The sequence below is a fragment of the Sinocyclocheilus anshuiensis genome, unplaced genomic scaffold (genome assembly GCF_001515605.1).
Source record: "Sinocyclocheilus anshuiensis isolate Anshui unplaced genomic scaffold, SAMN03320099.WGS_v1.1 scaffold773, whole genome shotgun sequence".
NCBI lineage: Eukaryota > Metazoa > Chordata > Actinopteri > Cypriniformes > Cyprinidae > Sinocyclocheilus > Sinocyclocheilus anshuiensis.
In genome coordinates, this window is record NW_015539930.1 from 797,132 (window position 1) to 813,410 (window position 16,279).

The window sequence follows — 16,279 nt, forward strand, 5'->3', positions numbered from 1 at the left end:
TCCCATCTCATTTTCTCCTCCAACTTCAAAATCGTCCTACATCGCTGCAGAAGTACCGACCCAGTGTTTACAAAGTGAACGTGCAAAGAAGGTCAAACAGCGATGTAGGACGATTTAGAACGATTTTGAAGTTGGAGGAGAAAATAAGGGGAGTTTTTCGATATACCTTAACTGTCATGAACCGGAATGCACAGAGTTAATGCAGAATTAGACAAGATGAGCGTTTGAGGTTAAAAAGTATATAAATTGTAATTTGTCTTTTTTAGAAAATGACAGATCGTTTCGCTAGATAAGACCCTTTTTCCTCGTCTAGGATCGTGTAGAACACTTTGAAGCTGCAATTTGGACCTTCCACCCAGTGAACCCCACTGAAGTCCACTATATAGAGAAAAACCCTGGAATGTTTTCCTCAAAAACCGTAATTTCTTTTCGACTGAAGAAAGACAGACATGAACATCTTGGATGACATGGGGGTGAGAAAATGATGAGGAAATTTTAATTCAGAAGTGAACTAATCCTTTAAGGGACTCTTTATTGGCCACATTATTGCTGCTTGCAGCTATGTTCTCTGATTGATTCAGTTCTTACCCACATGGGGTCCAATAACATTAGAAAACTACTAGCCAATCCTGGGGTGCGTTTCCCATACAACAATGTAACTCACTTCTTAACTACAATAGTATGATGCTTTGTTGGAGAAACTAATTAGCTAGTTACAACTTTTTCCCGAAACAGTAGCAACATGGTCGCACCTCCGTCGTTTGAACAATGTTGGTTCAACAAGGACTTTCGTTAATGATGTCACATAGGTAAAGTAATAAACTCTGCTCACCACTTGATTGGAAATCACAATTAATGTCAGATTAATGACAGGCCTGACAGAGATGTAAATTAGACAAACATGAAGCTGTTCATTTTTGAATCACTTTAACACGCAGTAATTGCCATTCATGGTTCAGTCAGCAGCTTTCTCCTAAAAGTAACTTCCCAGAGAAGCTGCTGTTACAAACGTGGCTTCTGAGGACTACTTCACTGTTTTTGAACCGATTCGTATTGCTTCGTTACTCAATGTTTGATTCATCGCGGCTTCCCTCGAGTCATACTCCGGGGTTCCCTTACACATTTACTCACTCTTCAAACATGGCCTGATTGTTCGCACGCTAAAAAATATAGATTGAAATGTGTATGTATTTAAATGAAATTAAAGATAGTAGTTCCATCCACACAAGTTTGCAAATTAATGCTTGCTGGAACTACAGATTTGGGAAACAGAGAATCATTGAACTATGTTAGTAATGACAGAAACTGCGACCATAGTTGGCTAATGATGCCTTTGGGAAGTGCAGCCCAGATAGCAAAGAAATGCCACCAATAACAAATGACTGGCGAATCGCATTAAAGGCAAATTACCAAATTAAAGGCGAATTGATCAAAAAATATCAAATTTAAAGCGGGTTTTAATGTTGTGTATACTGATGGTTCATCCATACATCAACCAAATGCTTGAAACATCCTTAAATCATGCTCCAATGACTTACAGTGCTTGTAACAATTATCTTCATCCAGATCGAACACCAAGTGCATTTCTTTTGGAGCCTAAAACATTATCATTACAAGCAGCAAATGATTGCCACACACTACTATTGAAGCCCTCTGAACACCAAACATTATAGGAGAAGTCACCATCCAGGTAACAATGTTCCAATTCTTAAATAGTTTTCAACTGAGTTAAAAAATTTGCAGTCTGATACAGAAGGCTAAGAGACCTGAACAATATGAAAGTGCTAGTCATTAATTTACAGAGATCAGGCATCACATAGTGCTATGACAAGTATCCAATATGCTACATTTGAATACATGTTGACACCTTACAAATGCCTCTGGTTGTTAGACCAGGCAACTTAAAAATCAAGTGCCTTGGCTAGTTATGTACAATATGAGATTTGTTTTTTTTGTGTTTTTTTTTTTTTGATGAAGAAAAACGTTGACACACTACTGCCAGAGGTATAATCTTGAAAAGGCCCTTTGGCCCATACAGTGACAATGATTTTAACATTATGTCTCAATTTCAATTCATTAGCCCCCGTAGTATGTGTGTGGAAGCTGCCATTATGGTATCCCTCTTATTTTTGGATTCCATAAGACAACATTGTTCAAAGCTTTTTTTTTTTTTCTCCCCCACTTGCTTAGCGTTCAAGTTCTTGGTTTGTTTTCCCAGGCATTGGTTGCGTTTGGTTGCCTTCCCACATCTTCTGGTGCTGTTTAAATTTGATAGTCAGATTGAAGAGTGAGAGAGAAGAACCAGTTCTGGAACCACTATTTCAGGGAGCAACACAAGTGTTTTCATTTCACTACATTCAGTCACAGTTAGAAAGGGGAAGGGAAAGAGAGGACTCAATTCATCCCAGGGGCGCTGCCACCAAAGTTGAAATTGGATGGCACCACCGGATCTGCAAATTTGTATCCTCCATGCTTCTCAATCATCTTTGATTCTAAAAATCAATCGGAAACATAAGTAAAAATTGGGAAAAAAATCAGCAGGCTGAAGAAATAAGTAACATTTTGGCAGCATATTAAGGCACCACATTTCGATTAATCTGGACACATCTTTTTTTTCCTCTACATGTTGGCCTTTTGTCCACACTGAAATGTATTTTTGTACAGCAAAAACAGAAGTCACTGTTGCTAAATTGACTAGAAGCCAAGTTGCTAAATTTGAAAACTTTTAAATTTTTGCATTTTTAGAGTAGACTGTGAAAACTGGGGTATTTGAAAACAATGATGCACGTTTAGTTGTGGCGCATATTTTACACATAATGTAACAATGCTTAAGTACTTACAACCTTGACAATATTTACTCGGAATTGCTGTCCTTTGACCGTGCATAGAAAGTTTTTGATTTTGAAATGATTTTTCCAGAAGAATAACTTTACGTCTGGCCTCTCTGTATTATCTCAATGTTGATGATTTACTCATGCGCAGTGATTTAAGACGGGTCAGCGTGGACTAGTAACTTTTGCAAAACACTTAAAAATACTAGCGTGGACCTTTTTCAAATGTATCTGGGTTAATCTGTACATGGCTTTTCACAGACTAGCATAAAGTAGGTTTTGGGTCCAATATCTGCCAGAAAAATACAACATTAAATATTGGTCATCAAGTGGGATAAAGTGCTGCGCAATCAATTTCCTCGCACAGCTTTTTTTTTTTTTGCCTCACCATGTGCTGCTCGTCGCTGATCTGCAAGTGTTGCAATATCCTGAAGTTGTTTTCTTTGTTCCTCATCGAGACACTGTGTGAGCAACTGGTACCATGCTGGGTCACGGCCCTGGACATCTAGAGGAAAGAGAGCAGTCTGTCAGTAAAACACCCTTTTAAAGTGGCTCATTTAATTCATACTGTAGATGAAACCCATACTCTGGATTATGGCTTTGAAGATCTGGTATTCATCAACAAGGTTGTCCTCGTCGTCCACTGAGGTCGTGTAACCCTCAAGAGCGGTCTCCTCTGCGTCATCCTCCTCCCAGTCTTCATCGTCACCGTCCTCTCCTGCTTGTTTAGCTAGCATTTCAAGGTATTCCTGGCCTTCATCATCTATGTCGTCTTCATCACTGCCCAACTCGGCTGCATAGATACACAATGAGTCCCATGTCAAAATTACAGTTCATTACTTTGAAACAACAGCAGGAAATAGAGCAATTTACTCAAATATACCAATTCACTCATTTTGATGTTCCATTTTCAATGTAATAAATTAACTGGAAAAAATACAAGCTTGACTCTTTATTTGATCCAACTCAATTGTAAAAAATGTAATTAATAAAAAATAAAAATTGTTGTATTTTCATTTAAGATTTTCAACATTCACTTATTTTACTATTACTATAAAGCTGCTTTCAAAAAAATCTGTATTGTATAAAGAGACAAATAAACAAAAAAGACCTCACTAATGTTTGAAATGTTTCTTTTTTCATATTATTTGTTCTACATAGTATAAAAAAAGGTATGCAGTATCCATATTGAAAAATGCATTTATAACTAAATGACTAAATATTACTGCAACTACTTATTTTATTCAGAAGACTGAATACGTAGATAAAAGACTTATGATTTGGTAAAGCTCATTTACCATTCTCCTCTTCCTCCTCTCCATCCTCGTCTTCATCATCATCTTCCTTTTCATGTTCAGCCCTGCAGGCGTAGGCCCTCTTCAGGCCGTTAAACAGGAGGATGGCTGCGGGGAGGAGCTGACCTGCGACCTGATTGACAGCCTGTGGCCTCTGATCCAGATCCATTAGAGCACAGAGTCCCAACACGGACATCTTTCGGTCGTGGAGCCTGCAAACAACACCAATTGCAATGACTGTGACACTTTTGTCCTGAGAAATGTTTGAGCAAGCAGCTATTTAGATGTCATCCCAGAAAATGGTATGAAGTGTATACCCGAGGAAGCAGTCGATGTCTTTGAGCCACTGGGAGATGAAGTGGTTGGTAATGGGCTCAGTGTTGTTGGGGAAGCGCAGATTCTCCAGTGTGTTGAGGAGCAGAGGAGGACTGTAATAGAGCGCAGCAATGGCCACCTGCAGACACATGGTCCTCAACTCGCTGGTCTTCACTTCACGCGTCAAACGCTCCAAAGCGGTTGTTACAAACAAGGGCACCACCTGCAGGAACAAGCGCCAAGATTAACTTTTTCATTACATGTCATTTTTGCCGTTATCTTTTCATAATACAGTGGTTAAAACCCAGAAACTTAATTAGCATTCAAACACTTCCAATTCCATTGTCATGAAGTCAGTGTTTTTTTTTTAATAGGTTTTTGGTCAAATGTCTGAAATATGGTCTGTGGTGAACACAATATAACATGGACAAAGTTCAGGAAACACACCTGGTCAATACCACGACCTTTGCACTGTAGAATGATGACCTCCAACAGCTTGGCCCCATGGCATTCTGGGTCCTCCCCTGGGTCTCCTGACAAAATCTGATTGGGTACACAAAGTCATATTGCCTCAGTTTCTTCAAGTCAAAGGAAGTTAGAAACTTTACGGCAGCACTTTATTTTACAGTCATGTTCTAAATGTATGTACAATGTACTTACTAGAGTAACAAGGTACTAACCCTGAAGAGAACCCTAAACCTAACCTTAACCCATATTAAGTAGTGACCTTTTATTACTCAGTACTTTCTTTGTACATACACTGCAAAAAAAAAAAAAAAAAGGGTTACACTTTATTTTAAGCTGTCCTTATTACTCATTAAATGTGTAATTACAGTGTAACATTAATTAACTACATGTACTTACTATATGGTTAGGGTTAGGATTAGGGTCTGGGCTTAGGGTTACTTACATTTGTTGTGTAACAAGGACAACTTAAAATAAAGTGTTACCAAAAAATGCAAACGATTTCACTTTTGGTTTGCATTAAATTAGCTGTACCTTTTTGCACATACTGTAGATTATTTCAAGGTATTTGGGGTCAGACAGGAGTGTGTCTGTGTCAACTGTGATGTAGTTATGGAGAAGTGGCATCATATCTGAAATAAAGGAACATGAGGAAGTGTTACTCAAATATTTTTATATCTTTCAGTTCAAGTAAACAACAGTCACACTTTTCTCAACCAAAGGAAATATGCGCAATCATCTGACATTGTTTGCAATTTAAAAAGGAAGTTAATCGAGTGAACATGCAAAGCAAATGCTGGCCTCTGCATTACCTGTGAAATAGTCAAATCCGTCTTGTTGGAAGACCTCATAGACCAGAGGGAGCAGCTGCCACATCTGAGGGGACACCTGCTGACACGTCAGACTGTGGGCCAGGGACAGGATCTCCTCGTAGAACTCTGGGAAAATTAACCCAAAACTATCAATACACAAATATAAGGTCATACAAAACAGGTTTGTCCATTAGCGTACGAAACTCACCCAGGACGTGCTGCTGGAGAACTGTGCCGATCACCTGCAGGCAGATGCCCTCTAACTGCTGGGTAATCTGAAATCAATCAATCAGCAGTGTTAATGCACAGTGGCATCTCTGCTCAGATATCGGTGTAATACAATTGCGTTTCAACTGTATAGGCAAAAACCATAGCACTTTTAACACACAGCATGTAAATAAGGCATTAATTTCATATCTAATGTCCTACTTCAAAGTGTGCTTGAGCCATCTCTCCCTAAATTCCACATGGTTTGATATCTTCCATAAATAAATGACATTCATACATTTTTAAACAAGCATTCAGATCAAATTCATAGCACAGGGATAAGCATGAAATCACATACAGTGCAAATAAAGCACATATAAATATAAATGTATATAGATTTCCACAAGGCTATTTAAAGGCAGTTCTGCTCTCCAGCCATTGAGGCACTTTGTCAGAAGTTGGCGTACATTTTTAAAATTTATTTATTTTGTTTTGCATTTGTGGGCGGCTGGAAGTAATTCAGCAGTGTGCTACAGGCTAGAGAGACAGGAGGAACTTCTGCAGTCCATGTTTCTATTTTCTCACCTCTTTATGGTCCTCCACTACACTCAGCAGTGTGTCAATGGTGTTAAGGATGCCCATGGCCGTCACCGCTTTATCATCACCTCCTTCCTCATCAGGCCCTGTCTGGATTACCTGGTTGAAGGTCAAGGCCTGGGAGAGAGGAATCAAGCACGAAAGTTTACTTCCGAGATGATTCACCACAGCTCTTTGTGCAAATTATTGTAACCCTATGAAACCTACACTATAATATTTGATACATTTCTAAGGCCTCTAAATGATATCAAAACATTGTGTACAACAGGTTTTCTAGCAATCGACTACATGCCTTGTCGTCTGATTGATAGTTAATACATCCAGCTTTGCTGTGAAATCTTTACTGATTTTCATATATTAAACATAAGATTACATTTTATATTGTTAGTAATATTTCAAGATGAACACTTACTGGACTGAAGCAACTTTCCTTGATTACTTGATAATTCATATCACATTTTCAGAAAAACCATGTTAAAATGTATCAAATATGACAAAATCATTTTTTGAGGAATGTTTATTTGTCTACCTCCCAATCATTGTATTGCACTGCATTATATGCTTTGCCCCCATTATAAAAATTACAGAGCTATGACCATAAAACTAAGCATTTAAATATCAATGTATTAAGACATATTATTAGGAGATAAAGGGTGACAAATGATATTTATATGCAGTTTATTATATGCAGTTTGGTCTTAATAAAAATGCCGTTTTTTTCCTCCTCAAGTATGAGCTCCATATTCTCTTTTTATCATATTTTCTCCTTTATCAAATATGATACCAAACAAAGAACACATACAAATACTTTTTTTTTTTTTAAAGATTGTCTAAACTCTCCCATTTCAAAAATAAATTTTTTAGAGCTGTTATTTCATATATCAGGCTTTACAGGGTTAAATTAATATTTCAATGGCTCTCACCAAATGCTGGGTCATCTCTACAGCGATTGGTGTGACCTCCTCACTGTACTCGCAGATCATCTTCTGGATGACGTTGGTAAGATCGTCATTCTCGGTCACGCGCACAATGTGGAGGAGGGCCTGCATCACGGGCCGAATGTGGGGGGTGATGTAATCTTTGGCTGATGGGAAAACCACACTAAGTCATCTCAAATTCAGCTCATGCAAGACGAAAGCGTTAAACAGAAAAAGGGAGATAAATTAGTGAAATCTTACCTTTCTCCTGATTGCTGATGAGGACCTGGAGGGCGATGGCAGCCTCCACTTTAACAGGCATCTCGTTGTCGTTGATCAGACACAGGCGGGTGAGCTCAAGGGCTGTCTGCAAGTTCTGGTCAATCTTGAACTTGACCTCACAAAAGTAATGAAGAACCCAGCAGGCCTAGAGGCAGAATTACCATGAACTAAGACAAGCCGACAGTTTGCAGCACTCAAGTTGTTGCTTTCATCTAGAGGCTGAACTATTGGTTAATAACATAAGAGTTAATGACTGCAATGAGCACATCTCTCACCCTGGCTCTCATGTAACCCAGCTCACTGCGGAACAGAGGGAAGACATGATTCTGCAACATGAACTCCATCTGGTCTTTGTAGATCTTCCTCTGATTGAAGAAAACAAAAATCATCCATACAACTTCTCAGAATGTTCAATCCTAGAATAACCAATGCTGCTTTTTAAGTCTTGCCAATCTAAACATTCAAGCGATTTTAGACCATTTAAGCACAAGCAAATGCAAAAGATCTTTTGAGTCTTGAATGGACAAGTACAAACAATGTCAAAAAACAATGTCTTGGTGAGTATCCTCAAACACAGTCAGTTATGTCTTAAGTGAACAGCTGAGAAAGAAGTTGAATGTGTATCATAATATTGGATAGTGAATTTGGTCTTAAAGTGACAGCAGCCCAATATGCTGCAATCTGCGTCATTAATCAATCAATCATTCAATTTCTGCACCTGAATACTACTGTTAGAACTACCTGAAAAAAATTATTTGATATATTTTATACATTTATTTCATTTACTGCTTGTAATTTCTTTATTTGTTCTTATTTTATTACAGACCATTCATTTGTCTTTAATATTAATTGGGCTAGTAGTTTTTGCATTTTGGTGTCATAAGCTTATTTATTAGAATACATGTTTAAACAGTTAAAAAAAACAATTAAAACAAAATATGTATTGTTTCTTATTATATTTTATTGTTATTAATATTCATGAAAAAAATCACCTTGAGAAGAATCTCAGCCAGCGAGCCAATCATATGAAGAGCGCCATCTTTTTTCCTGGGGTCACAGGCAGGGTCTGTGAGGATCTGATAACAGAAGCCCATGGACTTCTGCAGCACCTGTTATACAACAAAGGTGGTTAACATAGGATTCAAAATACCAAAGCAATTCATTCTTGTCATGTGTAGGTTTTGTAGGAGACTATGGAGGCTGGCCAGTGGTGGATGGTCGTTTAGACATCACTGGGCCAGTACTATGAACTCCATTGGCTCTGTGGCTGTGAGTGTGGCATGAGAACCATCTCACAGCCTGTAAGACACAGAATGGAGACAGCACTAGACGCAGATGGACACTACGCACACCGTCCATCCACAGCCAATCAATGGAGACTTTCAAAACACAGGCTGGAACTGAAACTCTCAAGTTACTTACACACCTGAGAAAGCTCTGACAGAACATGTGCACGAATATGCAATATCCAATTTAAAGGTGGGACAGTTTCAAATTAAGCATAGTATTCCTAAACTAATGCGGAATCAAGTAATTCCTACCAATCATAAAAACTAGGGCTGCAACAACTAATCAATAAAATCCGACAATGAACTTGACACGATTAATCACGTCTGTGAGTGAAAACATCTGTCAGTCATGTCACTTCACAGTAGTGCATTATGGACAAATATAGCAGAGGATACAGAGTGAACGGCTGCAGGAAAAGTGCTAAAAAAGAATCAAGTTATTCAAAACATAAGAATGCATCATAGTATGATCTTCAAAAAAAAAAACAATTATTCAAGTGTAGCATGGCTTGTCTTCAAATTTGCTTTCCCCTGCGCATAACTTACATTTTGCAACTTTCATTCTGTAAATGCTAGAAAACCCTGTCAGAAATTAAATTTTGCATAAAGGTTTGTCCTGAGAGGAAGCAAATCTCTGTTAAATGTCACAGGCTTCATGCGCATCATACAGACCGAGTTAACTGTACAACCGAGTAAATAATCATCAGATTAATTTCTTATCAAAATAATCGTTCATTGCAGCCCTAATAAAAACCAAGTCAAACTACAAAGAAATAAAAATGCTTAATTGGAACAAGAGACACAGCACTTTGAGATGACGGAGAAGTTCTTTCCACCTGGCGTCAGAAGCATCCAACAGTTCTGTTGAAGAAGACGTGGGGTGCTGATTGGATACATGAGGGTTGGCAGTAAGAGATACACAAAACTCAGCCAAAAACAATCACATCATAGGACTCATGCCAGATGGCGCCTCCAAACACCCACCTCCTTCCTTTTGTTGCAAGCGGTGAAGAGGAGCGTCTGAGCTGCAGTGGTGGGGGAGATGAAGTCTTCAAAAACATCTAAGAAGAAGCAGAGCGAGAGAAAGAATGAGCAGATATATCTGGCTTTAGTCTTCTACTCAAAGAAACTTTTAGTGGTTCAGAAAAATAAGGTGGTGTTCTAACCAAATTTCATTCGGATGTATTCATAAGGGTCTTCCTGCCAGAGCTCTTCATCGCTGTCTGTGTAGCACATGAGGGGGAACACCACGTCCTGAATGATTCCCTGAAACCAGACACATTCAAGTTGTACAACAAGCACTTGGATAAGTTGTGTGACAACATGAGGCAGTGCTTTACAGTAATTTTACACTGGTTAAGAAAGTTTTCACTTAAGAATGCACTTGCAGTAAAATCACAAATGCACAGCTACTCATGGCTTATTACTCGCAACACACTCACGTACTTCAGTAGCTCCGACCAGGGTTAGGAGATAAATTAAATCATTAAGAATCAATATTTTTGTTAGAAAATGCACCTATTGGCTATTTATAACTTGTGACTTTGAGAGAACTGACAGATTTATTTAAATAGGATCTCTGATTTAAATCTCACTTGCGAAAACAGTATTTTAGGAAAGTCTGATTTATGTATCAATTCTTTTCAACTGTCAGTTTCAATTAATCAATCCGATATACTGATTCAGTGACCAGTTCATAGAAGTTTACAGAAGTCCCTACGGAGATGAAGGTTTCAAACGTCTTAAAGCGATTCACCCAAAAATGAAAATTCTGTCATCATTTACTCGCCTTCAAATTGTTCCAAACCTGTGAGTTTTGAGGACCAGGTCCTCATGAGTTTCTTTTTGTTGGTAACCAAACAATAGATGGTAGCCACTGACTTTCCATAATATGGAAAAAAAAATAAAAAAAGAAACTACTATGGAAGGCAATGACTACCATCAACAGTTTAACCCTTTCGCACGTGAGTTTAAAATATTCTAGCTGAGCCCCCAGCGTGAGTTTTTTTAGGCGACCGTTATTTTAAAATGTATCGCCTTATTGTTTCCATGGCGACGCGTCATGCTTGTCACGTGACACAACGCAGCCACAATAGATCTGTATAACACATGGATCGCTTTTATTTCGTTTTTCCTGTTTTATTCAAAATATTCACAAACATGCTCACTATATTATGAAATATCTGATATTGTGATCGTACGCTTCAGGGACCAGCCAAGACTGATCACGCGTGTTATCGTAATTAGGGTTAATTACAAACCTTCATCAAAATGTTTTGTGTTCAAAAGAAAAAAAAAATGTATATAAAGATTTGGAGCAACTTGAGGGTGAGTAAATGACAGTGTTTTCATTTTGGGTGAACTATGCCTTTAAGAAAACTTTTGGTAAACATGAATTGTTATATTGATGCATTATGGAAAAAACAAAAACAAAAAAATGTTTCCCTAAAAAAAAAAAAAAGAAGAAGAAAAAGAAACCTGACCTTTTAAAACTACATTTTACTTAATTTGGCAACACTGGCTTTTTGGTTTTCCAAATTCAGCATGGAAATTCATGGTATCTAATTTCTAAATTCATATTTTTGATCTTATTGTGAACGGCTCATCCATGCATGATGCTTTTTATTTATTTATTTTTTTGAGCTTGTAATTTTTAAAATCAAAAGACATCACTGTCAACGTATGCCTGACTTCACCAATATTTTCATCTGCATAAACCTCGCACACTTTTTACGATCAGCTGCAAACTCTCATTCCAATCTGCCAAACATATATATTTTTTTATTTTTTAATATGTATGACAATACGGAAGAAAAGACTTCCATTATGTTGCAACTTTACTATACTGTCCCTAATATTACTTAAGAATTTCATTACGAAAAACAAACATGTAAAAGAACATCTACATACTTGGATGTGTGGCTTTAGGTTCTTCCAAGTGACGGCATGTGCGATTCCCTGGTTGATGTAATTTAGTGTCTGCTGCAAGACTCTGGGAGCCACGTATTGCTTTTCCTTATACTGATACAACACCTTCAACAGTACCTACCAGAACCAAACAGTCAAAGGTCATCAGTTATCTCAACATGTCAAAAACCCACTGAACAACCTACTGAAGTCTCCTGTTTACCTGCTGTGCAGCCACGGCATAACCCTTGAGGAAAAGCTCTGCAAACTCTGTATACTCTTTGGTTGTGTTGCCAGGGCTGCCATACCTTGGGGCAAAAACATGCATGAAAATCCAGTAACCGTTTCAAACACACAAGACCTTGTGCTGAAAATAACTACTCGAGTGTTTCCAACTGCTCAGTGTGGGCTGGGATTCAAATGGACCATGAGTCATCTGTGAAAACTTTATCATTAGTGTTCCTGGGAGGAAGTGATGTTATGTTAGTACTGCACCTTTCGAAGAGCCGGGCGAGGATGTGAAGTGCCCACTTCTTGCACTTCCACCAGGGCAGCTCGGGCCTCTCGTCTTCATCCACCTGAAGGGCCTCCTGCAAAGCCACACAAACAAGCACTTTAGAAGATTAGAGACAAAACTGAACACTGCATACTATTAAAAATGTGAAACTTTCCTAACTGTAGTATGCCACACCCAGGTATTTCGTTCACAGTATACATACTACAAATAGTAGTACAGTAGTATGTTTTCCCGAACATAGCCATTGATTCATGATCTTTAAGTGGAGTTTACTGGAACTTGTAGGAGACTATGGAGGCTGGCCAGTGGTGGATGGTCGTTTAGACGTCACTGTGCCAGTACTATGATCTCCATTGGCTCTGTGGCTGTGAGTGTGAGAGTGAGAACAGTCTCACAGCCTGTAAGACACAGACCGGAGATGGCACTAAACGTAGATGGATGCTACGCACACCGTCCACCCACAGCCAATCGACAGACACTGTGAGACCATTAAAGCCAACCCTTCCATTATGCTAAACTCTCACGTGAGCCCAAACACAATAGGCATTATAAACAAAAAACGTCTTACTGGAGGAACATCTCGGTCCACGACAGTCTTCAGAATCTCCATCCACTCGGTCAGAATCTGGCGATTGATCAGTTCCAGAGGGAGGTTGTACTGTAAAGACAGACCAATCAATTCATGAGACCAAAACCACAAAAGCTTCATTGTGGAAAAGTTGCAAGCTCCTTTAGTACAGGCATCAGAAGTGATGGTAACACCTGGAAGAGAGCGTAAAGGATCTTGAAGATCTGTTTCTGCACCAGGGCAGAGTCACTGGATTGGTCTGGCAGAAGCTGTACGAATCGGTCCTTCAACATGGGCATAAAGATCTGCATGGCAGCAACCAATGGCTGGCGCTCCTCAGGCTTCTTATACCTTACAAAAAAAACAACACACAGACTTATATCAGGACTCCACATATAAAAATATGGCATGCATTTGCTTTAAACAATGTAACATCATTCAATGGAAATTGTGATTATGATATTTGTCAATCGTGCAGCTCCAATGTGTCAACATTCCGATTAAAACAGAAATAAAACCAGAATGATTTCATCATTCATTTCACCGTTCATCATAAACGGTCTTCTTTGCTATGATGGGTATTGGCGGGGCACAATTTCCAGATTTCCATTTTAGACTGCTACTTAGTCATTTTAGAACAATGTCACTTGGCAACATGTTGATGCCTACGCTTTTCCCATAACAACCAACTGAAACTGAATACACTGTCTGAACTTATCCGATTTAAGTAACAGCAAAATATCAAATCAGACACTCAGTGCCAAAGCCTGGTTTCTCAAATCCATTCAGAAATCATGCTCAGTTTGAACACCACCTGTGAGCGTTTCACGGCTCTCTTACTCATAATTCTTGACCAGCTGGTAGAGGCACAGCAGGATGCCCAGCCAGCAGCCACTGTTATCAGACTGCAGGTAAAAGCCAATCTTGTCCACGATAGCAGTCCATCTTGCGGGGTAGTCATGCTTGATCATGTGGTGAATGCAAGTTGTGAGTTGCACTCTATGAAAGTGAGAAGAAAAAAAGTTATAATAGAAAGTGATCTTTCATCCCACCACTCTGTGTACCGCTGTGTTACCTGAGGCGCTCTGGGGATTGGATGATTGCCTCCACTATGTGGTCTCGAATGAACTGCCTGTCCTCTTCTGGGATGTTACTGGTAGGCCCTTCGGTGTTTGCATTATCTCCTTCACTCCAGTGCTGTGTCACCATGTTCTTCAGGTAGATCACACCTGAACAACAACAAAAGAAGTCAGAGATCCTAAAGGCCTAGAGATCCTAGAGTCCTAAAGGCTATGCTTGGATTGCAGGACCAATTGGGAAATCCAGTCATAAAATTGCAATTTGCAGGAAAAGTCACAGAATTTGGCATATTTTTAATGATTAAATCAAAATTACTAAAATTATTTAACCATCAAAATGGAATCCAGAAAAATTAAAACTGGAAGAAAAAAAGGAGTTTAATTGGTCTCTAAGACTGGAATATTAGCATAATGTTTTCTGTACAATACATTTAGTATGAGTGGCATGAATACCTGCTATTCTGAACATATTTGAAAACTTGTTGGCCTTGAAACCTAGCCCAGTTCGTGCAAAGAAAGGTTGAGGTTAACATGCTCTGTTTGAACACCCATGTGATGTCAAGAAAGCCTGAGCTATGTCAGGCATGCAATGCAGCTGTCATCTGTTAAAAAATCCCAGCAGGTGCACTTGAGGCCTCTCCAGAGAGCAACTTTTTCAATTCTATTCACTCAGTCTCACTACAAACGCTCACATATTTAGAAACACTCAGCATCTGGTGCCTCAGTCTCTTCCTGTTGTAAAAAAAAAAAAAAGTCCTCAAAGGCAGCCAAACCATGTGGAATACAGACCATGAACCGTTTCAGCACACAAAGTTGCCAGCACAAGTGCTGAATATGTAACCAGCATTAGCTGACGGGGAGGATGAGTTAGACCGGAGACAATCAAACAGCAGACTGATGGCAGACAGGTTCATAAAGCCGGAAACGAGTAATCCTGCCTGCTGCTGCTGAATCAGCAACTCTTCTCATGCCTCCCTCTATCCAGAATCCAATGGTGTGAACTGCAATTGGGAATGTGAACGCCAAACTGCCAAATAGTGGTCAGGTAATACTTAGTTTTAAATGGCAGATGACATTTTCAGCAAATCCAGCAACTTCACAACCACACCTGGAGTAAATTTAAAGTCACATGATGCAGCCTATCACTGTCTCACATAGGCATGGGCCGATTACCGGTTTCAAGGTATACCGCGATTTGAAAATTTCACGGTTTCAAAACCGCTAATATTTATACCGAGGAACGTTATACCGTTCCTGTGGTATGCGCTGTTTTTCATGTCTCCTCAAAGACTGAAAGTGTAGGAATCCGGTTGAGTGCAGTGTAGAGAGTAACACGCCCCTCCCCCTCCTGTTGGTGCGAGCGAGCGGTCAGTCACGTGTGCATATGACGGCCGAAAGAGCTTCCTTTGGAACTTACGCGATTGGCAACCAGACTTTTATTGTTTTATTGCAGCTGATCTCAGTTCTGGACTTGCACAAACTGCGTTGCAATGTGTATCATTTTCCAAATGTCATTCATGTGAAAATATGAAGTCTGTAAACGCCCGTTAACACAGGCCAGAGACGCTGAAGATGGACGCACAGAAAAAAATACTGTATAGCATTTTTCATCAAATAAACTGCTGCTGTATTAATTAAAAAAATGTTATTTAATTATTTAAAGGCACAATATGTAAGTTTTTTTATTAAAATATCCAAAAACCACTAGAACAGTGTTGCATATTTTGGTGACTTGTGTACTTACATTATCCCAAATGTTTCGAAGAATGTTTAAATCCAGAGAAATAAGCCATTTTAACTAGTGAGACGGACCGTGTCCATAGTGTCATTGTGTTGCCTGCCAATGACGTCATAACCCCTCAATTTCCGGTTTTGTTTTGTATAAAATATGGAAACACCAAAGACGCTTTAATATGTTGTGAGTTTTAATAGACCGGTGACGGCCGCACAGAGTAGCATTATAACAGAACTTTCAAATGTATCTAGTATGATAAAACAGCGCTGCTTTTTTTCCCCCACATACGCACGACCGGAAGCAGCGGAAGCGGTCAACTGTGGCATAATAAAAGCTCAGCTGCTTTCGAGCCGTGTGTCACGCTCGTTCAGCGGCCTCGTTTCGCTTCGACGCCTTTCAGCCTCACCCTGCTTCATTCTACTACATTAATAAATCATTAGCTCATCCATGAACATGATTTCTG

At 39.1% G+C, this 16,279-nt stretch overlaps 1 protein-coding gene across 1 annotated transcript in view; it reads right to left on the bottom strand.

Moving 5' to 3' along the window:
- Positions 1-1,455: 1,455 nt before the first annotated feature.
- ipo7 (importin 7) overlaps positions 1,456-16,279 on the bottom strand; it is a 21,404-nt gene continuing 6,580 nt past the window's right edge. The window contains exons 3-25 of the mRNA XM_016483935.1: positions 14,078-14,231; positions 13,843-14,001; positions 13,197-13,353; positions 13,003-13,092; positions 12,413-12,507; positions 12,141-12,225; positions 11,921-12,055; positions 10,177-10,276; positions 9,995-10,071; positions 8,714-8,830; positions 7,997-8,086; positions 7,701-7,866; positions 7,446-7,606; positions 6,511-6,639; positions 5,927-5,993; positions 5,719-5,844; positions 5,441-5,538; positions 4,889-4,984; positions 4,444-4,664; positions 4,130-4,338; positions 3,418-3,624; positions 3,220-3,336; positions 1,456-2,492 (exon numbers count right to left, since the gene is read on the bottom strand). Of these exons, the coding sequence (XP_016339421.1) occupies positions 2,395-2,492; positions 3,220-3,336; positions 3,418-3,624; positions 4,130-4,338; positions 4,444-4,664; positions 4,889-4,984; positions 5,441-5,538; positions 5,719-5,844; positions 5,927-5,993; positions 6,511-6,639; positions 7,446-7,606; positions 7,701-7,866; positions 7,997-8,086; positions 8,714-8,830; positions 9,995-10,071; positions 10,177-10,276; positions 11,921-12,055; positions 12,141-12,225; positions 12,413-12,507; positions 13,003-13,092; positions 13,197-13,353; positions 13,843-14,001; positions 14,078-14,231 (2,954 nt within the window). The 3' untranslated portion in view covers positions 1,456-2,394. The remainder of the gene's footprint in view (positions 2,493-3,219; positions 3,337-3,417; positions 3,625-4,129; positions 4,339-4,443; positions 4,665-4,888; positions 4,985-5,440; positions 5,539-5,718; positions 5,845-5,926; positions 5,994-6,510; positions 6,640-7,445; positions 7,607-7,700; positions 7,867-7,996; positions 8,087-8,713; positions 8,831-9,994; positions 10,072-10,176; positions 10,277-11,920; positions 12,056-12,140; positions 12,226-12,412; positions 12,508-13,002; positions 13,093-13,196; positions 13,354-13,842; positions 14,002-14,077; positions 14,232-16,279) is intronic.